This window comes from Staurois parvus, unplaced genomic scaffold (genome assembly GCF_062004578.1).
Source record: "Staurois parvus isolate SC_StPar_1 unplaced genomic scaffold, SC_StPar_1.0 ptg000259l, whole genome shotgun sequence".
Classification (NCBI taxonomy): domain Eukaryota; kingdom Metazoa; phylum Chordata; class Amphibia; order Anura; family Ranidae; genus Staurois; species Staurois parvus.
Window position 1 is genome coordinate 501616 of NW_028318055.1, and position 25708 is coordinate 527323.

Below are 25708 nucleotides of genomic sequence, written 5' to 3' on the forward strand. Positions count from 1 at the left end.
TGCTGGGCACAGGTGGGTGGCACTGCTGGGCACAGGTGGGTGGAACAGGTGGATGGCACTGCTGGGCACAGGTGGGTGGAACTGGTGGGTGGCACTGCTGGGCACAGGTGGGTGGAACTGGTGGGTGGCACTGCTGGGCACAGGTGGGTGGAACTGCTGGGTGGCACTGCTGGGCACAGGTAGGTGGAACTGCTGGGTGGCACTGCTGGGCACTGAACATCAGTGCCCTGATGATCGGTGCCAATCCATCCCCTGACAATTGCAGTGGGAGGAAAGTGCAGCAGATAACCGGCAACTGCATTTACCCAATGATCTGCTGTGTCATTGGCCTTTTACTACATCACGTGTTCTATTGTGCCCGGGGATGTGCATGAGGGCGCTTTCTGGGAGGACGTCACATGATGGCGCATTCTGGGAGGACGTCACATGATGGCGCATTCTGGGAGGACGTCACATGATGGCGCATTCTGGGAGGACGTCACATGATGCCCTCCCAGAACTGGACAACCGCGCTGTAGCCGTCATTCGGCAATAGCGTGGTTGGCAAGTGGTTAATGTACTGGCTGTGTGGTACATGTGACAACAATCTCCTGTATTCTTCATATCTCTGAAACCAAGGTTGAACTTTTTGGCCATAATTCCAAAAGATATGTTTGGTGCAAAAACATACACACACAGTCCTTCAAGTTCCTACAGCCAGGAACTTGAAGTTTTGGATATAGTGTGGGATGGGGGGTGTGGGGGGTGACTAGCATCCCTGTCAGGGTTCACTGCTATTCAGAACTCTATTGGAGAGATTTCCCTTGGGTCATGCAGACAACTTTTTTTTTAGCAAAAGAAAAAAAATCATTAGCACAAATAGAAGTACGAGGTATTCTAAAAGCCGTCATCTTTTTATTTGGTATTCATTTCACTGTTGCAAATTTTCCCTCACTTCCCATCGGGTAAAACATTATTGCCAAAACAGGAAGTGAGGGGAAAATCTCCCTAATGAAGCCCCAGAAAGCAGTAAAATCCAAATCGCTCTAACCCTTCCCTACGCTTTTGGGATATAGATGCACTTTACATGTGTGAATGTAGACCAGTTCCAGATTCTATGCAAAATATCTGGGCATTTCTTTACCTTTTAAGTGGTCTATATAGTGGAAAAGGGTTGGCTGATCTGTCAGATATTAGCTGCTGCCCTGGTAGGTTTCACTTCAATTCCTGTCATGGTGACATTACTGTGAGTTCAACTTTCCATTCCTTCTCTGGAAAGCATTCTCCCAATAGTTCTATGGAAAATCCATGTTAGAAATTCTGTATATAGCCCTGCAGGAGGACAGAGAGTGCACAGTCCACATGAGCTGCTTCACTGCAACAAAGGAACAGACAGAAAACACCGTATAACATACAGGCAAACCTATCAACACCGCCATCTACTGCCTGAAGAATATATCTCTTCTGAATCCTGATATAGCTGTCCAAATACATGAACATTGCATTCCAACCAGGGGCGGACTGACAACTCATGGGGCCCCCGGGCAATAGGGGATCATGGGGCCCCTGTGTCCTTGCCCACACTCAGAATACACCCAAAAAAGCCTATAAATGGTACCACGGGCATTTCCTGGGGCCCCCTACTAACCCCGGGCCCTCGGGCAGTGCTCGAGTGCTCGAATGGTCAGTCCGCCCCTGATTCCAACAATCCACCATGTAAGCAATGACATTCATCAGTGTGCAGAGAATCCATCATATATTATATCCACTTCAGAAAGAGCAGATTCAGCTCTCAGCTATGCCCTGGATGTCAAACGAACAGGAAATGAGGAGAAATCTCTCCAGAAGGGAAATGTAATAAAAACTTGAAAGTTGATTTTACCTACCTGGATTCATCTAATAAAGCTTTGACTAGGGTTACCCTTTAATGACGCTGCAAAGTAAAATTGTCAATGGTGTTGTCACTATATAAGAGTGCGGGTGACATGGATAAAAAGGTTTTATAGAAAGGCATCATTGCTGTGACAAGGAGAGATGTAAACATATTTATACCTTACCTCCACATTGGGGGAATTGCAGGAATGTTGTCACCCTATCCTTATCACTTGTAGGTCTAGTAAAAAGATAAGAAATATTGGGGGGAAAAAAAAGCACGACACATGAATGAATATCTCACATCACAGGTAAGCCAGGTAAAGCAGCATACAGACGTTCTCATTTTACAGTAATGCCTAGAGACCAAAGAAGGGTTTGCTTGGCATCAACTGTCAGATCGTGTTTGCAATATTCCAGGATTAGTTTCTTCTGTCTCCTTGAACAATGTAGCTGGCCTTGGAATGGGAAGAGAGCATGCTCTGCTCATAAACAGAAAACCACTGTAGATATACTATGCTAGACAAAAGTAAAAGGTGTTGGGCTTATGTGTAGACTTCATCACTTTATTAACCACTAGGGGACTGCCCACGGTACATATACTGCTACAAGGCGGCCCCTGTGCGCAGGATCACGTATATAAACGTGATCCTGCATTCCGGGGTAGGGGGCGCGCGCGAGGCACGCGTCCACCCTACCCGCGACACCGATCGTGGCCGCGGGTGTCAATCATCGGGTCCCTGCCAGTGATTACCCTCCGGAGTTCAGCAATTGCCGGCAATCACTGACAGAGAGGAAGGCTGCATTGTTTTCAATGGAGCTCTCCTCCCTGTCAGCTGGTCACAGCCTTCCAGGACAGTGTGTAACAGAGCAGTACACCCCCGCCCCCTAGTAAAACACTCCCCTCACACAGTTAACCCTTTCATTGTCTACAGAAGTTAACCCCTTCCTCCCCAGTGTCATTAGTACAGTATCAGTGGTTTTTTTTTTTTTGCACTGATCACTATATTGGTGTCACTGACCCCAAGTCAGTTCCCCCCCAGTGTCAGAATGTCCGCTGCAGTCCCGCCATAAGTCGCTGATCACCGCCATAAGTCGCTGATTGTTGCCATACGTTGCTGATCGCCACTGTTATTAGTATAAAAAAAAATTCAGTTTCTATGCCGCCATTTGTAAACGCTATAACTTTCACGTAAACCAATTCATTTACACGTATTGGGATTTTTTTTTTTAGCAAAGACATATCGCAGAACACATTTTGGCCGAAATGTATCACGAAATTTGATTTTTTTATTTTTTTTACTGGACATGTTTTATAGCAAAAAGTCCAAAATATTGTTTTTTTTCTCAAAATTGTCGGGATTCTTTTTATAGTGCAAAAAATAAAAATCGCACAGGAGGTCAAAAAGCACCAAAAGAAAGCCCAATTCGTGGGAAAAAAAATGTAAACTTCATTTTGGTCCAGCGTTGCATGACCGTGCAATTGTCAATTAAAGTAACACAGCGCTGTAATACAAACATGTAGGGAGTAACTATAATCATATAATCAAGTCTGAATTTTGGTTCCACCTTAACTCTAAGGGATGTTGTGCAATAAGTATATCTGGTCACTCGCCACTTTACTGTTATAACTTGAATATGTTTTGGTAAATACCTGGAAAAAAACTAAAATCGTGCGTGTGTCTAAATATATCTGGACATAACTGTATATATGACCTTCACCAATTTTCACTTTTGGGCACATTCTCACCTTAACAAATTCTGCGTAGATCAAGAAGATGTATATAGACCTAGCTGGACTCTCCTCAGGGTTCAAACTATCCTTCTCTGAAATTCTATTTGATCAATCCAGCCGTAATCAACAGCTTAGATGGTGCAAAACAAATCAATGCTCAAAAGAGACAAAATACTGACATAGTGCTCACTGTATTTTATTGTTAAAACCAAAATGAAATGCACTCACATAATGTACATTAATAAACCTCAAGTATCTCTTTACAAAATGTACATCAGTGCTGCTAAGGTGGATGGCTATAACAGTGCCAGTGCTGGTCAGCTTCCTCTCAAATCTCTTTTTTTCCCTGATAATTTAAAGCCTTGGCGCCCACCCTGCGTCCCATTGGTACTTATTGTACGTCCCTCGGGCCCCACAGGCAGTTGTCAGGTTTTTCCTTACCTAAGAGCTTACTCAGGGAAAATAAAAGGAAAATATTAATTACACTGGATTCTGCTAGCCAAATTATATGGTTTATTTCCTAAACACACTTCCTTACTTTATCTGTGTTGTCTTTTATTCATTTTTTCTTTTTTACATTTAATAGATCTTACTGAGAGAAATACCTGATATTATGCTAGTAAATTTTGAAGGGAGCTTCACTGACTATAATAACAATGATGTTTAGCAGTCTCTAACAGTCTCCCACAGCATATACTCGGTCTTCACAAAGCCTGTAACATGTCTGCAGTCTCCGACCATCTCCAGTAGGCATACTCCTAGCCCCTGACCATCTCCAGTAGGCATACTCCTAGCCCCTGACCATCCCCAGTAGGCATACTCCTAGCCCCTGACCATCCCCAGTAGGCATACTCCTAGCCCCTGACCATCCCCAGTAGGCATACTCCTAGCCCCTGACCATCCCCAGTAGGCATACTCCTAGCCCCTGACCATCCCCAGTAGGCATACTCCTAGCCCCTGACCATCCCCAGTAGGCATACTCCTAGCCTCTGACCATCCCCAGTAGGCATACTCCTAGCCCCTGACCATCCCCAGTAGGCATACTCCTAGCCCCTGACCATCCCCAGTAGGCATGCTCCTAGCCTCTGACCATCCCCAGTAGGCATGCTCCTAGCCTCTGACCATCCCCAGTAGGCATACTCCTAGCCTCTGACCATCCCCAGTAGGCATACTCCTAGCCCCTGACCATCCCCAGTAGGCATACTCCTAGCCTCTGACCATCCCCAGTAGGCATACTCCTAGCCTCTGACCATCCCCTGTAGCATACCAGTAGCCCCTGACCATCCCCTATAGGCATACCCCTAGCCCCTGACCATCCCCTATAGGCATACCCCTAGCCCCTGACCATCCCCTATAGGCATACCCCTAGCCCCTGACCATCCCCTGTAGCATACTAGTAGCCTCTAACCATCCCCAGTAGGCATACTCCTAGCCCCTGACCATCCCCAGTAGGCATACTCCTAGCCCCTGACCATCCCCATAAGGCATACTCCTAGCCCCTGACCATCCCCATTAGGCATACTCCTAGCCCCTGACCATCCCCATAAGGCATACTCCTAGCCCCTGACCATCCCCAGTAGGCATACCAGTAGCCCCTGACCATCCCCTGCAGCACACCTGGAACAACCCATTTTCCTCAGAATTTCAGAGAGAAATGCACTGTAACCAGCATGTACAACATTTGCTGCCTTCCTTCCTTAAATAAGGGCAATAATTACCACTTGAAGAGGAAATGCCCTTGAAATGGGTGTTCCAACAAGACAACGACCCCAAACACACCAGTAAACGTGCAACATCTTGGTTCCAGACCAACAAGATGGACGTTATGGAGTGGCCAGCCCAATCCCCGGATTTTAATCCAATAGAAGACTTGTGGGGTGACATAAAAAATGCCGTTTCTGAGGCAAAACCAAGAAATAGAGAACTGTGGAATGTGGTCCAATCATCCTGGGCTGGAATACCTGATCACAGGGGCCAGAAGTTGGGGGACTCCATGCAACACAGATGTACAGCAGTTCTCAGAAACAGTGCGACTACAACCAAATATTCATGAAGTCATTCAAAGGAAAGCAAAATCTTCAAACATTTCTCAGTTTATATAGTGAATGTTGGAGTTTGTAAAGAAGAATACAAACACGGCCATTTTTTTTTGAACCGTCTAATATTCACTTTTCTTCTATTTTTTTAGAGGAACAACACAAATTTGATGTATTTTTCTTCCTGTTGTGATTTGGAATAGAATGTGTCGTGTTCCCAATGCATTTGTGTGGATGGAAATAAAAGGATTAGAAGGATTTGCAGCTTTAGTCACTTTTTTCAACACACTGATATTATTTTGAACACATCTGTATATGTTGTGTACTCCATTTTGTATCTATAACTTCATGTATTTCAAGCTGTTTATTGCAAAACACATATCTAGATTGTAATTGTGCCAGTAGGCGTGTGTGATATTCTAGGAGGGGTGTGTGCCTTCCAATGTGGTCCTTTAATGGGATCTGTTGCTATTGATAAGAAGGGCTATGTAAGCAGAGAAGGACTCTATGGAAAGTGTAATACAGGGAGGGCAGACACTGCATTTCCTATATACGTATCCCATATATGTAAGGAATAGAATTCGGAGCCTCATCTGCAGGTAACTATTCAGGTTTCCTTAGAAATACAAGAACTTGAGCAGGAGGTACTATTCTTCCTATACAAAACCCAGAACCAAAAATGTAATATATTGCAGCTTACTAATTTATGGGGTGGCTGCTTTAGGTTTCCTTTCTTTGGCTTTTTTCCCTCTCTTCACCTAGTGATCTTCTCAGTATCACACCTCCTGTATTAACTAGTTGCCGACCGCAGATTGCCGAATGACGGCTGCACTGCCGCCGGCCAGTTCTGGGAGGGCGTCATATGACGTCCTCCCAGAACACGCTCTCCTGTGCGCCCCCGGCGATCTCCGTGGTCACGGTGTCCTACGGACACAGCTGATCACATGATGTTGTAAAAGGCCAATCACAGCGGCCTATTAAAATGTGATCAGCCGTGTCCAATGACACGCTGATCACCGGGAAATGCAATTGCCGGTTCTCGGCTGCACTTTCCTCACGCTGTCAGAGTATGAGGAAAGTACTGCCGAGAACCAGCAGTTGTCAGAGCGGGGATCAGCACTGATGATCAGTGCCCAGCAGTGCCACCCACAAGTGCCCACCAGTGCCACACAGCAGTGCTGCCAGTCAGTGCCGCCTATCAGTACCCATCATCAGTGCTAGCTCATCAGTGCCGCCTATCTGTGCCACCTCATTAGTGCTGCCAATCAGTGGCGACAATCAGTGCAGCCTCACCAACACACATCAGTGAAGGAGAAAAATTACCTGTTTGCAAAATTTTATAATAGAAACGAAGAAACTTTTTATTTTTTGCTCTTTGTTTATAGCGCAAAAAGTAAAAAACCCCCAGCGGCGAGTAAATACCACCAAAAGAAAGCTCTATTTGTGAGAAAAAAATGATAAACATTTCATATGGGTATAATGTTGCATGACGGAGCAATTGTCATTCAAAGCACGACAGCGCTGAAAGCTGAAAATTGGCCTGGTAAGGAAGGGGGTATAAGTGCCCGGTAGGCGAGGTATTAAAATGCTCCAACTCTGGGTGGAGGCGGCAGACAGCAGCATTTTCAGTCAGGGGGGAGGGGAGTGTTAGATGCACTAGCAGATTTAAATACACTAGACAAATTGAAGCCAGATTCCAACTCATCTTTATAATCAGTTACAGCAAAGAGGTTTTTTTTTTTTTTTTTCCTTTTGGGATGTTTTATATAAATAAAAGCTGATCATTGTAAGCACCCCTGCCAGTGGTATTTTTATTTATTATTTGTTTAATTTTTTAAAATCATTATTATACAGGATTTATATAGCACCAGCAGTTTGCTCAGCGCTTTACAATATAACGGGAGACAATACAGCAACAATACAGTTCAATACAAGAGGGAAAGGAGGGCCCTGATCCTTGGAGCTTACAATCTAGGAGGGAGGGGCTAGTGGTACAAAAAGGTAGTAACTGTGGGCGATGGAGTGGTATTAGGAGTAGAAGATTCCATTATTAGCTGAGGGCAGGATAGGCTTCCCTGAAGATATTGGTTTTCAGAGATCGCTGAAAAGTGAGCAGAGTAGGCGATAGTCTGATAAATTGGGGTAGAGAGTTTCAGAGGAAGGGGGAAGCTCTGGAAAAGTCCTGGAGACGAGCATGGGAGGAGACAAGGGAGCTAGAGAGCAGGAGGCCTTGCGAGGAGCGGAGAGTACGGTTCGGGTGATATTTAGAGACAAGATCGGTGATGTAATTTGGGGCGGAGTTATAATTGGCTTTATACGTCATTGTTAATGTTTTGAATTTTATTCGTTGGGCAATGGGAAGCCAGTGGAGGGATTGGCAGAGAGGGGTGGAGGACACTGAGTGGAGGCCAGTGGAGGGATTGGCAGAGAGGGGTGGAGGACACTGAGTGGAGGCCAGGGGAGGGATTGGCAGAGGGGGGTGGAGGACACTGAGTGGAGGCCAGGGGAGGGATTGGCAGAGAGAGGTGGAAGACACTGAGTGGAGGCCAGGGGAGGGATTGGCAGAGGGGGATGGCAGACACTGAGTGGAGGCCAGTGGAGGGATTGGCAGAGAGGGGTGGAGGACACTGAGTGGAGGCCAGTGGAGGGATTGGCAGAGAGGGGTGGAGGACACTGAGTGGAGGCCAGTGGAGGGATTGGCAGAGAGGGGTGGAGGACACTGAGTGGAGGCCAGTGGAGGGATTGGCAGAGGGGGGTGCAGGACACTGAGTGGAGGCCAGTGGAAGGATTGGCAGAGAGGGGTGGAGGACACTGAGTGGATGCCAGTGGAGGGATTGGCAGAGAGGGGTGGAGGACACTGAATGGAGGCCAGTGGAGGGATTGGCAGAGGGGGGTGGCTGACACTGAATGGTTAGTAAGCTGGATGAGTCTGGCAGCAGCATTTATGATAGACTGAAGAGGGGATAGCCTGCGATGAGGTCGGCCAATCAGGAGGGAGTTACAATAGTCAAGGCGAGATATAACAAGGGAGTGGATAAGTTGCTCATTTACATATAGTCAAGAAATAGGACAATACAAAAATTGACAATATGAATTGTCAGGGCTGACAATAATGCAACATCTCCAATGCCTACAATCCAGGTGCAAGGATTCCTCCAATGACAGATTTACAGAGCGATGCAGAAAGCACATCTTTTATTGTAGGGTCTTCCAAGGGAATGTAGAGGGAAAAGGAAGTTAGGTTGGGGGGGGGCATCAGGAAAGGGTTGCCAGTGGTAAATGGTTTGTCTTATCTATGTAAACTGATACATTCTGCTGGACAGTGTGTGTGCTTTTTGAAAAACAACAGACTTATTGGCTAGATCACCAGATGAAAATAGAAGAAATAGCCTAAAAAAAAAAAAAAAAATTAAAGCAGCCATCACATCTAAGATTTGGTAAACTGCCATATAAACAAAATGTTTGCGTTTGGTTTAGTTGAAAACATTTTTTAAAGCAGTAATAAACTCATATTTATGGTCAAAATGTAAAATGCTAATTTCCACACTGAATTTCAATGATTTCTAGCCTACTCCAATAAACTGAATGATCTTGAGGTTTGTGAACTTACTTTGTGTAGATCCCCCATATTTACTTTTGTGACACCTATTCCCTATGCCCCGTGAGCAGGCACTGCTGTACCACACATTTCACAGAGCCTGCCCTTCTGAACTACAGAGGTACTGAAAGGAGGAGTTTCAGGAGGCTGAATCAGTAGAGGAATCACTGATTGCAGGCAGCAAGGTATCATGGGATATGTGGTCCTTATTTGACTAAACTATTGATTTGGTATACATAGAAGTTGTGTAATTAATTGGGACAACACAGCAATGTTGGGTCAAGGCAGAATCAATCGTAAAAGTGGTGGTAACTGTCACTTAGAACAAAAAGATACATGGGGTCTGCACAGGGATTGGAAAACATAACACCTGTTACAACTGGGGAACAAAGCAGCCAGCTATACATACAGAAATGGTGTATGTAGTATGGAAGGTAAGCAGGATATTTAAAGGAGTGTAAGGCTCTGTTCACATCTTACAATTTGGGTTTGCAGGCAGAATCAATGCAATTCTGCCCACAACTCCAAATTGTGTGACAATCGCAGCACAACACGCGATTTGTACATTTGGGTGCCATTATTCTTCAATGACACCCCAAACACGATGCGATTCTGCAATTGTCGCAAGACAGGATCACGCAGAAAACTGCGCCTTCAAAAGTGTGTGAAGCTTGTCGCCCAAAAAAAAGGTGCAGGAGTTTCTTTTCAGGTGACCGACGTGCATAGGGCACCCCATTCAAGTGAATAGGCTTCTAATGTGACACGCAGAATTGCATGAAAAGCGTGCTGTCAAAATTGTGTAGAGGCAATTGCGATGAAGTGTAGGGAAGGCGCAGGGATTTTGGCGTTTCCAGCACTGCATACAGTAAGTGTGAACCTAGGCTAAAAGAAGAACCAAACCTGTAGCAGGAACTAGATGTGTCTGCTACTGATGATCCTACAAACCATTCTGGGGAGTATTGTCCAGATAACATGCTGCACGTCTCAGGGGGTCAGAGTACTTATTGCACGTTGCAAAGTCAGATTTAAACTCAGTACTCAGAACTGCCAAGACACATAACTGGGCTATGAGGGTATCATGGACAGAACTAGGGGGGTGCATGGGCTGCATCTGTGAAGGCTAAGGGTCTGTAACACTCTCACAGAGCCCACACTGCACACCCCCTGCTCCCTACAGATGGATCGATCAGTTCCGAATCCTCTCCGCCCCTATCCCTTGTGTCTACCCCAATCCCAGACCAGTGCTGTGCCTTGTATAAAGGAGATATATGTGGGTGGGAAATTTGAAGTAGTGCAGCTGGAAGATCCATCTGATTGGTGCAGCTGTCTGAGCCAGCAGAGACCAGCCTGGGGTTAGAGAGCTCTGCACGTTGACTGGACTCTCCCATTTCCCTCTCTTCTCTCCCCATCTATTGCCTCCCCCTCCCTGGTCTTCCAGGAGCTTCACAGACTTTGACTGACAGATCATTTTATGTCCAATCAGCCCTCAGGAACGACCGAACTCTGATGTAAAGGGGCACTCTGCAGGATTCTGATATTTGGGGGCACTCCGCTGGATTCTGATGTGGTGTGGATATTTTTAAAAAAAAACTATTTGTCCAAGGGACCAAATCGGGGTCCCAATCTACTTGTCCCTCATGACAACCTGTTTGTCCTGATGAAAAAAAAAAAAAAAAAAAAGATATGAAGGGTTGATGTGTTTTTTTTTATTATTATTAGGCAGAGGTGCTTTTAAACACAAAAGGGGCTCTATGGTGACTTAAATTTTTTATGTTTTTAACATTGCAGTATTTATCTCCTCCTCACCTCCCTGCCTGTCTCCAGCACCGCAGCCGGGGACTAACAGGGATGGAAGAGACCTTGTAGAGTGGTCAAGCACAGATTGGGTGCTCACCAGGAAAGGGCTCTTTTAATGCTCAGCAGAAGCACATCTGTTGAGCGAGTAAATAAGGCAAGGACCCCAATGAGGAAAAAACAAAAACAAAAAACTTTATTCCTTCGGGTTACCTTTACACACGGAAACACTTTGGTGCTCAGTACTAGCGCCTGTTGAGCAGCCAAATCAAGCTCTGGTGTCCGCTCCATTAGGCCCTGTTCACATCTGGGTGCTCTGTGATTGCGGCAGAATCGCTGCAATTCTGCCCTCAATCTGAAAATACACTACAATTGCAAAACGCAGATTCAGGCGTCATTTTCAATTGTACTTACAAAGCGGTGCGGTTTACCACACGATTTACCGAGCTTCAATCACGGCAAATTGCATCACGTGAAACTTGATGCACAAAAAAGGAGCAGAAGCTTCTTTTAGGCAACAAGCTTTGTGCGATGCAATTTGCCGCACAAAATTCGCGGCAAAGCTACACGTTTTAGGTGCCACTGAAAATTACGGCACCTGAACCTGCAATCTGAGATCACGGGCAGAATCGATCAAAACGCCCAGATATGAATGGACCTGCCCTGGGTCACACATATGCGATTCTGGATACGATTTTAAACTCGGATTCCCATGACAGGCTAGATGTTGTATGTTCCTATTGAGGTGGTTCACATAGATGCCATCCACACGCATTGCTGTTTAACCCCTTCCAGACCGGACACTTTCCCCCCCTTCCAGACCGGACACTTTTACCCCCTTCCTGACCAGGGCAATTTTCAGCTTTCAGCGCTATCACACTTTGAATGACAATTGCACAGTCATGCAACACTGTACCCAAATTAAATTTTTACCATTTTTTTGAGACAGATAAAGCTTTATTTTGGTGCTATTTATTCACCGCTGGGATTTGTATTTTTTTTGCTATGTAAATGAAAAAGTCCAAAAATTTTGAACAAAAGTGTTTTTTTTATAACATTTTGCAAATAAATTATATTTCATCATAAATCTTTGCCAAAATCTTATCCACTATCTTTTTAGTAAAAAAACAAAAAAAACAAATTAGTTTGTAACCAAAAATTATAAATTTTAAACATTTTTTTTTTACATTTTTATTTTATTTTTTTATATTATTATTTTTTATTAATTTATTTTTTTTACATACTGTCACCCTAGCAGTACAGTGTCACCATGGTGACACTGTACTACTTGTGGGGGGTGATGAAGGTTTTTTGTTTTTTTTTTTACACCCATATAGGATGTAATGCAATCATTTCTCTTTCTCTCTCTGTCTGCATTCTTGCAGTCATTGAGAAGTACTGAGTGAGCTGTGATTGGTCACAGCTTGTCACATGGTACAAGGCTGTTGTGAATAGCCTTGTACCATGTGACCTCTGATCATTCACAGATTTCACACGTAGTAAGCAATGATGTCACAAGTGACATCTTGCTTACTACTTTGCATGTGATCACTGATTGGCCAATCAGTGATCACATGATCGGGACCTCGTACAGAGGTCCCGTCCGACGATCTGTGTTTCACTGTGTCCGGAGGACACAGCGGGCACCGGATCGCGCACAAGCAGGGTGCGGGGAGGCCGTTCATAAACGGCCACCCGACCCTGCAGTGCCACCATCCGGCCGTTTATATGCAACGGCCGGACGGGAGGTGGTTAAGTGAAACTATGAAAGAGGTCCTGTGCGAGTTTGTAATGATGCGCTCCAGACTCGCAAGTGATAAGAGTAGAGTGGCAAAGAGTGGATATGATTTGCGCTTCCCTGTGCACACAATACGCACATCTCACACGTGCGCCATACAAAACTACAAGCATCTATTGTGGGTGGGGGGCCCTACCTGGAGATCTCACTCACCAACCCGTGTCACACGGCACATGTGTAACATGAAGCTTTATCGTGTGTATGCGCAGTATGGCAATACTCTGAGATCTTGCAGTTTAGCTGTGCGATTTTCCTTAAGGCCCCGTTCCCCACCCAGGAAGCATCGGTGTGGCCAGGGCTAAAATTGTTTTAGAGGTAGAAGGTTTTTTACCTTTATGCATTAAGGTAAACAAAACTGTGATTAGTTCCCTCCCCAGCCCCCCTTATCACCCATTGAGTAACAGGAACTTGACAAAAGAAAACAGGAGCAGCCAATACAGCAGCATACGTAAACAGAACTCAACCGGTGACGGAAACAGGAATTCCCCAAGCCGCCTGCATGCAACAAAACCATTCATCCTCATGCTAAGATCCAGCAACACAGCTCAGTGGATGTGTGGACCAAGGCCAAGATGCAGCCACCCATCCCAGGTTGGAAAAAAAAAAAGGCAAGCCACCCTAGTTCCCTCCCCTCCTGATTGAGTGCGGTCAGACAGGAAGGGGTAACCCTCAAAACAACGGATACACCTTACTGAAGTAGCAGAATCTATTCCCTTAACCTCCCTGGCGGTATTCCCGAGTGTAGCTCGGGGTAAAGTTTCAGTACCAAAAGCGGTAACCCCCCCGCGCTACACTCGGGCTTACCATGCGGCGTTGCTCAGGGAGTCCCTGCAGCGCTTACCTTGTCCTTCGCTCCCGCGATGTGTCCCCTGCAGTGTCCCCGGCCATCTCCTCCGGCCGATTCCGGCATCCGGCTTCTGTGTTCCGGTCCCTGTGACGTCGGGACGTACGGGCGCCGGAACGGCGGCAAATTTAAAAAATTCTCATTTTCTTAGAAATTAATTTGACATAGTATAACATTCCTGTATCAAACCATTTCACATACATTTTGTCCCGAGTGCTTTGTCCGGCGCCCTGCCTGCATTTTGACTGTTCTTTCTGCCTGGAAACTTAGAAACATCCAAAAAGTGTCCCTTTTGGTCAATAGGATTTTAGACCAGCTAGCGGCGGCAAATTTGAAATTTTTTTAAAAATGTCCTTTCTTTAAAAATGATTATTACATAGTAAAACATTCCTGTATCAAACCATTTCACATACATTGTGTCCCGAGTGATTTGTCCGTCACCCTGTCTGCATTGTTACTGTTCTTTCTGCCTGGAAACTGAGAAACGTCCATGGCGTCCAAAAAGCGTCCCTTTAGGTCAGACGCGGTTTTAGACCGGCTAGAGAACAGCGATAGTAAATCAGAACCACTTGCAGAATTGAGTGATAATGATTCGTGGGGGAAATTCCTCATCAGACACTGAAAACAATTCTGCGACTTTGCTCAGCAATGTGCGAACTTGGCGCTATATTTCACATTTCAGTGTTTTTCGTTTGATTATATTATTTAATTAAATTTATAATTATTATATTATTTAATTAAATTTATAATTATTATATTATTCTTTTTTATGATTATTTATTAAATTATAATTTATGATTTCGTGTTTCAAGTTTTATCCTCCCCGGGATGTTTAATAGACTCTTGTTCGGACAGATTTCAGGGAGTTATTCCTAAATTACAGCCTACAATAAAAAAAATACATATTTCCATGCAAAAAAATTTACCGCTTTCAGCACCAAAAACTGAAATAATCAGACCGCCAGGGAGGTTAAGAGAACTGCGGCAAAACTTGCACAATGGCCACCACAATTAAACCATGGGCAGCATCCTAGGAAAGGATGAAGTCTGGACTGAGAAGTGAACAATAATATGCTTTTCAAAAAAGGAATAGCACCAGAGGGCCTACATGTGGAGAACAAAAAAAAGCAAAAAAACAAACAAGGACAAGGAATTACCTAACCAGGACAATGATAACCTCTGAAGGACTGAGCAGGTTAAATGCATAGCTGAACAAGCGGAAGACCCAGCAGGATGGTAGCGGAGGCGTTATGGGCCCTAGCAACTGCCTTGTGCCTAGTATCCAGTCAAGTGGAGTATAAGCCACGGTTCGTAAATACAAAACACGGTCACTCAAAATGGACAGTAAAGAAAAAAAAAACATTACCAAATATTGATTGTTAAGCCAAACCTTTAATTGAATGATCATCGTATTACCTGCAGTGGCTTAGATCTCTCTGGAGTACTACTATCCTTTGGTTTGGGAGCAGAAATTGACCTTTCTGTTGCAAAATCCTAATAAAAAGGAGTCATCAAATAATGTGGTTTAATCAACATTTATTTCTCTATGCGTGAAAAGAAAAGAAAAACGGTTGATCAAACGTTTGCATCACAAGAAAAAGGTTGTTTTATTATTCTGTCTGAAATGAGCACTAGTTTCACAATGACACTGAAAGCAGTGAAAGAACCAACAATGACCTTTGACTAAAGGTAGTTTTGTACAAAGAAACAGATACCAAGGAATTAAAGCACTGCCTTGTAATTACCAGTCATTGGTCCAAATGTACAAAAAATAAGCACAAATGTGCCATATTCTTCAAAATTCTTGCAAGTGCCAGTGGGGAAAACAAACTCGATGCCCGTAAAATAATTAAACTTCAAAATGGTAAAGTACAAAATGAAGATTTTTTTAACTAATATTTGTCAATGTGTAAATTAGTTATTTAGCTCTCAAATACATAAATTGCAGTATTTGCCCTCCCCTCCACTGTTTGCTGTCGTATTGCAAGACCATTTTATATTACATAAAAAATAAAGCTGTTGTCAGACTCATTCTTAAGTCTATTTTTTGCAGCTGCTGGAAAATGCAGCTTTGCCAAAAATTAAAAATTCATTCCAGATAGAAATACTTTGCCTGAGGAAAAAAAAAAAAAAAAAAAAAAAAAATCAAAATGGTAAGCCCCTCCCACGACCTCTGACATATGTACCCATATGTCCCGCATGTCCTTGAGAGAAAGCAGGTGCCTGGTGGGGGGACGCCCACACAGGTCTGTGCATTATCGCAGGTAGACAAGGATGCTCTGGTACATTAGTGCTGTAGCTAAAGTTAGGCATTTTTGTTGGCATTGTACGGCTGTCCATTCCTGCAGAGAGATTATTGTTTGCCAAAATAATGGTGGGGCTTTGACTATATTCAAATCTGTGGTCTTTGTCACCGCTAAATAACATGGAACCAGCCGTGAGGTAGCTGTCCCTGTATGTGGGTGCAGAATTACAGAAGGGCTCTGGAAAAGGAGGGTTTGCAGGAAGCCGGTTACTGATCTGAGATGAAGGAGTACTGTAGTTGTCAACAGGCTGGGTTTCCAAAACAGCGGCAGGCATGTTACTAGGTCTGTCACTGCTATAGGGGGTTGGGAGGAAAGATGGTCCACATTTCTCAGTGCTGTCCGAAGTGGTGGGAAATGGTTTGCCCCCAGAGTAGTCCACACCACTTGTATCTTGTTCCTGAGCCTGGTGTTGGGCAATTATTTGCAATAGTGCGGCTTTCACCTCTGCATGGGGATCACAAGCAGACATGCTGGTGTTGGGTACTTGCTGCCTTTCTGTCCGGTAATCAAGGTCTTCCTCTCCCACAGGAGGAGGTTCTGGTGGCTCGGGGGGCCGCTGATCTGGAGGCAGTATTTGAGGATGATTTGGTTCAGGTGATAAGCTTTTGCGTGATGGATTGTGGTGATCAACAAGTTCATTTTCATCTAGAACAACAAAGATCTATTAAGAACAGCCACTAACACAACTTTGTAAAGCGTTACTACCAGAATAATCTGCGTGGGTGTGGAGGGGGTGAGGGGGTTGACTGGCGTGTTTCCTTCATGACAACAGGCTATAGTGTTTGTGTGATTGAGATTAGATGATGAGCTCCCTCTGAAAGTCAGGGGACTGATGGAAATAATTGTTTTGTTTTTTTTTAAATTCAAATATTTATTAGTTTTTCATATTTATAAATACATAAAAAAAAAAGGAAAAGGAAAGAAGAACATAACAATACATTTCATCAACATTCTCATATAATATATAAAATTCTTAATCCTATCTCCTTCTATTTCCCCCTTTTTATGTCCCTTACCTCTACTCCCCCCCCCCCCCCTACACCCTACCACATCCCACCACCCTCCCACTCTGCATTTTTCTCTTACATCCTTCCCTATAAAATCAAGAAACTTCTCTTCTCATTTCTCATTGCTTCATATATATTCGTTTGATGTACAAAATCTTCCCATTTCCTCCATCTCCTATTATATATCTCCATCTTATCTTCTTGGATGTAGTACAATTTCTCCATCTTACTGATCTGATTTACTCTCTCTACCCAATCCTTTTCTCTCAGAACCTCTGGACTATGCCAGAATTTAGGTATCAAACCCTTTGCTGCATTCACATAGTACCATATACCCGAGTCTTTGTATTTATTCACTGGTAAGTCTGTTTTATGTAATAGGCACGCTTCTGGATCTAATCCTATCTTCATCCCTGAGATTTTCTCTATTAAGTTGACCGTTGTCTCCCAAAAACTTTGAATCCTTGGGCACTCCCACCAAATATGAAACCACCTACCAATCTTTCCACACCCCCGCCAGCACTCTTGTGTTCTCTCTACACCCATTTTATGTTGATGGAAATAATTGTTGTGTGAGGATATTGATAAGTCTGCAACTAATCTACAAATCGCAGAGCTCAGAGTGTAACAATGTAGCGACAAGTGAAAATAGACAGCTGCTGCAACCCCTAAAGAATAATACCCTTTATTCATCATGCAGAAGTATCCATATGAAAGGCGAGTGAGCTGCTCATCCTTATGACATGTATTCCAAATAGAAGTGGATTGGATTTAGCTCAGCTTTTCATACAGACAAGAGCAGCACTCCACTGTTTCTTATTGTTACTTCTGTGTGAAGATCAGGATCATAGGATGTCATAAAAAGGAGTAAAATAAACTAAACTGTTCTGTTTTTCTATTAATAATAATAATAATAATAATAATAAGGATTCCGAAAAATTGCCCTTTCTGCACTTACCTGTTACAGCAGCTGTACGGGGTGTCTAAATATAATGAGTTATTCACTTTAAGATCATTATTATTATACAGTATTTATAAAGCGCCAACAGTTCGCTCAGCGCTGTACATTACAAAGGGGGACAGAACATGTGACAGAACAATACCAATACACTGACCGCCAACACAAAGGGGCAAAGTTCCACTGATCACCAGCACAAGGGAGCAAAGTTCCACTGATCACCAGCACAAGGGAGCAAAGTTCCACTGATCACCAGCACAAGGGAGCAAAGTTCCACTGATCACCAGCACAAGGGAGCAAAGTTCCACTGATCACCACCACAAGGGAGCAAAGTTCCACTGACCACCACCACAAGGGAGCAAAGTTCCACTGACCACCAGCACAAGGGGGCAAAGTTCCACTGACCACCAGCACAAGGGGGCAAAGTTCCACTGACCACCAGCACAAGGGGGCAAAGTTCCACTGACCACCAGCACAAGGGGGCAAAGTTCCACTGACCACCAGCACAAAAGGGAAAAGTTCCACTGACCACCAGCACAAGGGGGAAAAGTTCCACTGACCACCAGCACAAAAGGGAAAAGTTCCACTGACCACTAGCACAAAGGGGCAAAGTTCCACTGACCACCAGCACAAGGGAGCAAAGTTCCACTGACCACCAGCACAAGGGGGCAAAGTTCCACTGACCGCCAGCACAAGGGAGCAAAGTTCCACTGACCACCAGCACAAGGGGGAAAAGTTCCACTGACCACCAGCACAAAGGGGCAAAGTTCCACTGACCACCAGCACAAGGGGGTAAAGTTCCACTGACCACTAGCACAAAGGGGCAAAGTTCCACTGACCACCAGCACAAGGGGGTAAAGTTCCACTGACCACTAGCACAAAGGGGCAAAGTTCCACTGACCACCAGCACAAGGGGGTAAAGTTCCACTGACCACTAGCACAAAGGGGCAAAGTTCCACTGACCACCAGCACAAGGGGGAAAAGTTCCACTCACCACTAGCACAAAGGGGCAAAGTTCCACTGACCACTAGCACAAAGGGGCAAAGTTCCACTGACCACTAGCACAAAGGGGCAAAGTTCCACTGACCACCAGCACAAGGGGGTAAAGTTCCACTGATCACCAGCACAAGGGGGTAAAGTTCCACTGACCACCAGCACAAGGGGGAAAAGTTCCACTGACCACTAGCACAAAGGGGCAAAGTTCCACTGACCACCAGCACAAGGGGGTAAAGTTCCACTGACCACCAGCACAAGCTAAAATCTTGTCTTAATAAAAACAAAATGTAATAAAGCTCACAGCCAGTCCAATATATATAACCTTGGCAGCGCACTGAACAGCCATGCGAAAGCTCAGACAAGTCACGGCTGAGTTGCGGCTCGTGACGTCATCACCTGGCGCCGCTACTCCTTTCCAAGCATGCACATGGCCCGTTTGCACTGTTATCCGATGGTCGGCTGCTGGGGCAACTTGGCTCCCATGCCATAGATTCACCACCACTGGTGTATATGGAGGTTTTTTATATTCACGTGGGGTATTTTTTGTTTTTTTTTCTTCTTCTTTTGGTTGAACTAAATCGAATTTTGACTTTTTTTCAGCCAGACTAACTACTATATGTATTTCTTTTCAGAGGATGTTGACACCTGTGGGGGAGGGGAATAGTTTTATTGTTTTTGCCATGCCCAGATGCATCGCCACTGTGGCATGTATACACATACATAGCAAAAACTAGCCATATTATAAATATCATGAAATGTGGAGCTAAGGGAGTGTAAAGGGAAAGTATAGGACTTCATTTGGACTTTAACCTTTTAGGTTTACCTCAACAAACTATACCTCTCACCAGAAAACAATCTAATCCCTTAAAGGATAAATTCACCTCTGAGAACACTTTACACGTTCCACCAGTTTTTTGTAGCATGTTCTCGATCCTGCAGATTGAGAAACAGAAGTTCCCCGTACTAGCTGTCAGTTTTCAAAAACAGCATGGCCATGCGGGACTCCGCACTGCCGTGTCATTCATTCACAGTGTTCTTTGAATGAATGGACTACAAGTCCTGACAGCCTTAGTGGCTGTCAGCTTGTAGTCCTCGAACTAGCACGACGCTGTGGTAGTTCATTGAGTCTTCCCTGTCAGCAAGTATCGGCTTGCCCATACGGGATGTACGAACAAGCAGATCCACTGACAGTCTGCAGGAGACGTGCTGAACGATTTGCTGATCGCTGGTGCAATGCTCTACAGGCTAACTAAAAAAAATATTAAATGCACATTTTTTACCTTAAAAAAAAAAAATGCATTTATTATTTTTTTGTGGAAAGGTGAACGTATCCTTTAATAATGACTCTTAAACAAAACCTAAAATATTAATCTGAATAGTATCTAAAACCCAACTATATAACCTCAACTGCTCAAAACTTCATTCACAAACCGCAACCTTCAAACAGCACAAGATGCGACTAGAAATGACTGCTTTAAGGGTTCGTACACACCAGGACACGGTGCGGGAAAGGCGCATTTCCCACACCGCACCGGAATGTGCTGCCATTGCTAGATGGGCGTGGGTGTGATTACCGTATTTTTCGCCGTATAAGACGCACTTTTTCTTCCCCAAAACTGGGGGGGAAATGTCAGTGCGTCTTATGGAGCGAATATGGAGCGGCCGGTCCGGTATTTCCACCGCGGCCGTGTCAGAATACCGGGCCGGCCGCTCAGCTCTGCAGCGGGACCTCACCTGTTCCTCTATCCAGCGGCGTGCTGTCTTCCCGGCTTCTGTAGTGTGGGCATGACAGCCGGGTGCCAAGTGCGCATGCGCAAGAAGCGGTGCGCTTTGTGAATGGTAAGGCGGTACCTGGGACACATGACAGATCCCAGAAGCCGCCGGACCAATCACAAAGCGCAAGTGCTTCTCGCTCATACACACTGGGCACCCGGCTGTCATGCCGAGCGCCATTACTGAAGCCGGGAAGACAGCGCGCGGCTGGATCGAGGAACAGGTGAGATCAAACAAAAACTCTGCGGAAGTAAGAGCGGGTACCTGTCAAATTCAGGTACTCGCTCCCCACCTCCCCAAAGGTCAGCAGTCATCTGTGCTGTCCGCAGTCTCTGGTCATCCCTGTGCTGTCCGCAGTCTCTGGTCATCCCTGTGCTGTCCGCAGTCTCTGGTCATCCCTGTGCTGTCCGCAGTCTCTGGTCATCCCTGTGCTGTCCGCAGTCTCTGGTCATCCCTGTGCTGTCCGCAGTCTCTGGTCATCTCCTGTGCTGTCCGCAGTCTCTGGTCATCTCCTGTGCTGTCCGCAGTCTCTGGTCATCTCCTGTGCTGTCCGCAGTCTCTGGTCATCTCCTGTGCTGTCCGCAGTCTCTGGTCATCCCTGTGCTGTCCGCAGTCTCTGGTCATCCCTGTGCTGTCCGCAGTCTCTGGTCATCCCTGTGCTGTCCGCAGTCTCTGGTCATCCCTGTGCTGTCCGCAGTCTCTGGTCATCCCTGTGCTGTCCGCAGTCTCTGGTCATCCCTGTGCTGTCCGCAGTCTCTGGTCATCCCTGTGCTGTCCGCAGTCTCTGGTCATCCCTGTGCTGTCCGCAGTCTCTGGTCATCCCTGTGCTGTCCGCAGTCTCTGGTCATCCCTGTGCTGTCCGCAGTCTCTGGTCATCCCTGTGCTGTCCGCAGTCTCTGGTCATCCCTGTGCTGTCCGTAGTCTCTGGTCATCCCTGTGCTGTCCGCAGTCTCTGGTCATCCCTGTGCTGTCCGCAGTCTCTGGTCATCCCTGTGCTGTCCGCAGTCTCTGGTCATCCCTGTGCTGTCCGCAGTCTCTGGTCATCCCTGTGCTGTCCGCAGTCTCTGGTCATCCCTGTGCTGTCCGCAGTCTCTGGTCATCTCCTGTACTGTGTCTGCAGTCTCTGGTCATCCCTGTGCTGTCCGCAGTCTCTGGTCATCCCTGTGCTGTCCGCAGTCTCTGGTCATCCCTGTGCTGTCCGCAGTCTCTGGTCATCCCTGTGCTGTCCGCAGTCTCTGGTCATCCCTGTGCTGTCCGTAGTCTCTGGTCATCCCTGTGCTGTCCGCAGTCTCTGGTCATCTCCTGTGCTGTCCGCAGTCTCTGGTCATCTCCTGTACTGTGTCTGCAGTCCATTAGTTCAGAATTTTTTTTTCCTGTTTTCTGCCTCTAAAACCTAGGTGCGTCTTATGGTCAGGTGCGTCTTATACGGCGAAAAATACGGTAATTGTTACTGGTTCCCGCAAACGCATTTATTAAATGCAAAATGTCTGCAGCTTCCAGTACCATGCGGGTTGGCGCTGCAGAGTACTTTCTGTGTGTTCCCGGGCGTTTGTCAGCCAACTGAAATGAATGGGTTGTCAGAAAAAAGGACCGTGCAAAAGCACGTGTGTGAACATTCCAGTGCTAACTGACCAAAAGAACAAAAATTCATACCAATGGGTGCAGGGCTTGGAGGTCGTCTGGGTTTCAGTGTTTCTTCTATCTTTTCTGCAGGAGGCTCTTCTGCTGTCTCCGTTTGTTGTTTTTGTTCTTGATCTTTTAATAAATGAGCCAGTAAGACTGAAAAAGTGCTCTGCATGGTTGTCTGGGTTGCATCCGGCTTAGCCTTAGGTAAAGGCAGTGATGAGAAGGTGGGCTGTTCAGGTTCAGGTTCTGGTTCTGGTTCTGCAGCTGGAAGGGGAGGCTCCTCTTTTGATTCTGGAGATTTATCAGCAGATGCAAGAATACCAGCTGGAAGATTTAGATTGTTCAGCTGTTGCTGAGTCTCTGGATTCACCTTGATATTCATAACCTGTGCCAACTGCGCCATGCTGACACAACTGGTCTGGGACTGTAATAAGTTCAGTAAAATGGCCACTGGATTCTGATTCAGCTGCTGTCCAGAACTTGGGTGACCTTAAGAAAAGTATACAGAGATGTTTAATGGAATGTAAATTGTAAATCCTTCATATGTATGTAATCAATATTTAATTGACACCTCAACATGAAGCCAGCGGACACTTACCTAATCCAACACCAGGAAATCCCTGAGGCTTCATCTGAGAAGATGTCTGCATTCCTTGGGGAGTGCTGTTTCTGCTGTCATCCATTCCAGAAGATAAATCTTTCCTTGGTACTTTTGGTGCTGTGACATCATCAATCATTCCCATTTGTTTCTGTCTTCTGCGTTTCTTGCTCCATAACTCATGGCAGTCTTGCCAAAGAGGAAGGCTACAGGAAATGGAAGAAAAAAATAATTATAGTTCTTAGCAACTACCAAATCCAGTTATGTGATGCACAATCCTCAAAGACAAACAAGAAAAAGAAAAGAGAAGAAAAAAAAAAATTCCTTAACCAACCCCATCTGAACCAAATCCTCCTTTATGTATTCCCTGCTCCTCATCCCAGACACTGCAGCTCACAGTGGGAGGGTTTCATTAACAGAAGCAGTGCTGTTAAACACTAGTGGGCAGGACTAGGTCAGGCCAGGGTTTGATTGACAATCTACTTGGATATCAAATTAGTTGCAGCCTTTAACTATAAATTAAAAATCAAACAGTAAATCAGTAGTCTCCAGATGCGGCCCTTTGCTTGCCTTTATCTGGTCCTTGAGGCACTATTTCATCTACTGATACCAACAATCCGGCATAATCCTTCCCCCTTACAACAATGAAGGGGGCACAACACCTTCTAATGACACCAGTGATGGGGCACAACACCTTCTAATGACACCAGTGATGGGGCACAACACCTTCTAATGACACCAGGGATGGGGCACAACACCTTCTAATGACACCAGGGATGGGGCACAACACCTTCTAATGACACCAGTGATGGGGCACAACACCTTCTAATGACACCAGTGATGGGGCACAACACCTTCTAATGACACCAGTGATGGGGCACAACACCTTCTAATGACACCAGTGATGGGGCACAACACCTTCTAATGACACCAGTGATGGGGCACAACACCTTCTAATGACACCAGTGATGGGGCACAACACCTTCTAATGACACCAGTGATAGGGCACACCACCTTCTAATGACACCAGTGATGGGGCACAACACCTTCTAATGACACCAGTGATGGGGCACAACACCTTCTAATGACACCAGTGATGGGGCACAACACCTTATAATGACACCAGTGATGGGGCACAACATCTTCTAATGACACCAGTGATGGGGCACAATTCCTCCCAATAACCCCAATGATGGGGCACTATTCCTCCCAATAACACCAATGATGGGGCACTATTCCTCCCACTGACACCAATGATGGAGCACTATTCCTCCCACTGATACCAATGATGGGGCACTATTCCTCCCACTGACACCAATGATGGGGCACTATTTCTCCCAATAACACCAATGATGGGGCACTATTCCTCCCACTGACACCAATGATGGGGCACTATTCCTCCCACTGACACCAATGATGGGGCACTATTCCTCCCAATAACACCAATGATGGGGCACTCTTCCTCCCAATAACACCAATGATGGGGCACTATTCCTCCCACTGACACCAATGATGGGGCACTATTCCTCCCACTGACACCAATGATGGGGCACTATTCCTCCCACTGACACCAATGATGGGGCACTATTCCTCCCACTGACTCCAATGATGGGGCACTATTCCTCCCACTGACACCAATGATGGGGCACTATTCCTCCCAATAACACCAATGATGGGGCACAATCCCAAACAGGTTACACACAGGTTTCCTATCTCTCTAAGGGACGCCAAGGTAAGATGTACACCAGCAGTTCTGCGTAACAGTTGTGCCCGTTCTAAAACCACCAGACGAAACCATCATGTGACCTCAATAGATTCTCCAATACAAATTTCTGTGAGCTGTAAGAGAGCGATACATCTTTTCTACTACCTCTTGTGTGTGCGAAACATGCCTGGCAGCGAATAAAAACCATTGATACTGAACCAAGGCTTATATCACTCTTGGGTGAAGCTGGCTGTGAAGTACAGCAGAAGTACTGGAGATCAATAAAATGCACTGAAAACAAAAATATTAAAAGCATCTTACTCAGGGGGGGCCATTTTAGATGGGTCTACATCCCGGAGAAATTCGCATTGGAGAGCTTGTTCAGCAGTACATCGTTTGCTCGGATCCAACGCTAGCATGTGGTCAAACAGATCCAGTGCAGCAGTGGGTATGCTGGAGGAAGAAATCAACAGTAAAGTACCTGAAAGACCTCATGTGTGTCAGCGATAGTCTGCTTTCCTGTGTAACCACTATCAGTATCACAGAGTGTCAAACACCCATAGGCAGAAGATCTAAGAGCCGATTCACACATGTGCGGAGCGGATTGAAGCTCAGATTTCACAGCTAATTGACATAGTAGTTGTTCAACGGTTCAGGTCAGGATCAGGTCAAGGTTTTATCCTGTTCACACATGTGCGTATTAGAAACATTTTCCATAGAAGTCAATAGCCTGTAATCCGCACCTGAACTGGACAGCACTGCTCAGAAATTGGACAGGACTCTTTTTCAATCCGCACTGCCAGTGCACTGGACATATGTGAACAGGTACCATGAGAAGCAATGTTATTTCACATGTCATGTGGATTACATTCAGTTCAAATCGCATCCAATTTGTGTGTATATATATATATATATATATATATATATATATATATATATATATAAATAAACTGGCACTAATTCAAATACAATACAGACAGAAACCTGGTTTCTAAATATGTTCTTAAGACAGAGTGCAATACACTTTGCCGCCTAGAGTATGATTTAACCCTCATTATAAGAGGCAGATGTAAAGGACAAGTT

General features: G+C 45.3%; 1 protein-coding gene across 1 annotated transcript in view; it reads right to left on the reverse strand.

Moving 5' to 3' along the window:
* Positions 1-15175: 15175 nt before the first annotated feature.
* Positions 15176-25708, reverse strand: part of CDK13 (cyclin dependent kinase 13) — a 69816-nt gene continuing 59283 nt past the window's right edge. Inside the window, exons 11-14 of the mRNA XM_089681093.1 lie at positions 24947-25078; positions 22921-23126; positions 22350-22811; positions 15176-16607 (exon numbers count right to left, since the gene is read on the reverse strand). Of these exons, the coding sequence (XP_089537219.1) occupies positions 15802-16607; positions 22350-22811; positions 22921-23126; positions 24947-25078 (1606 nt within the window). The 3' untranslated portion in view covers positions 15176-15801. The remainder of the gene's footprint in view (positions 16608-22349; positions 22812-22920; positions 23127-24946; positions 25079-25708) is intronic.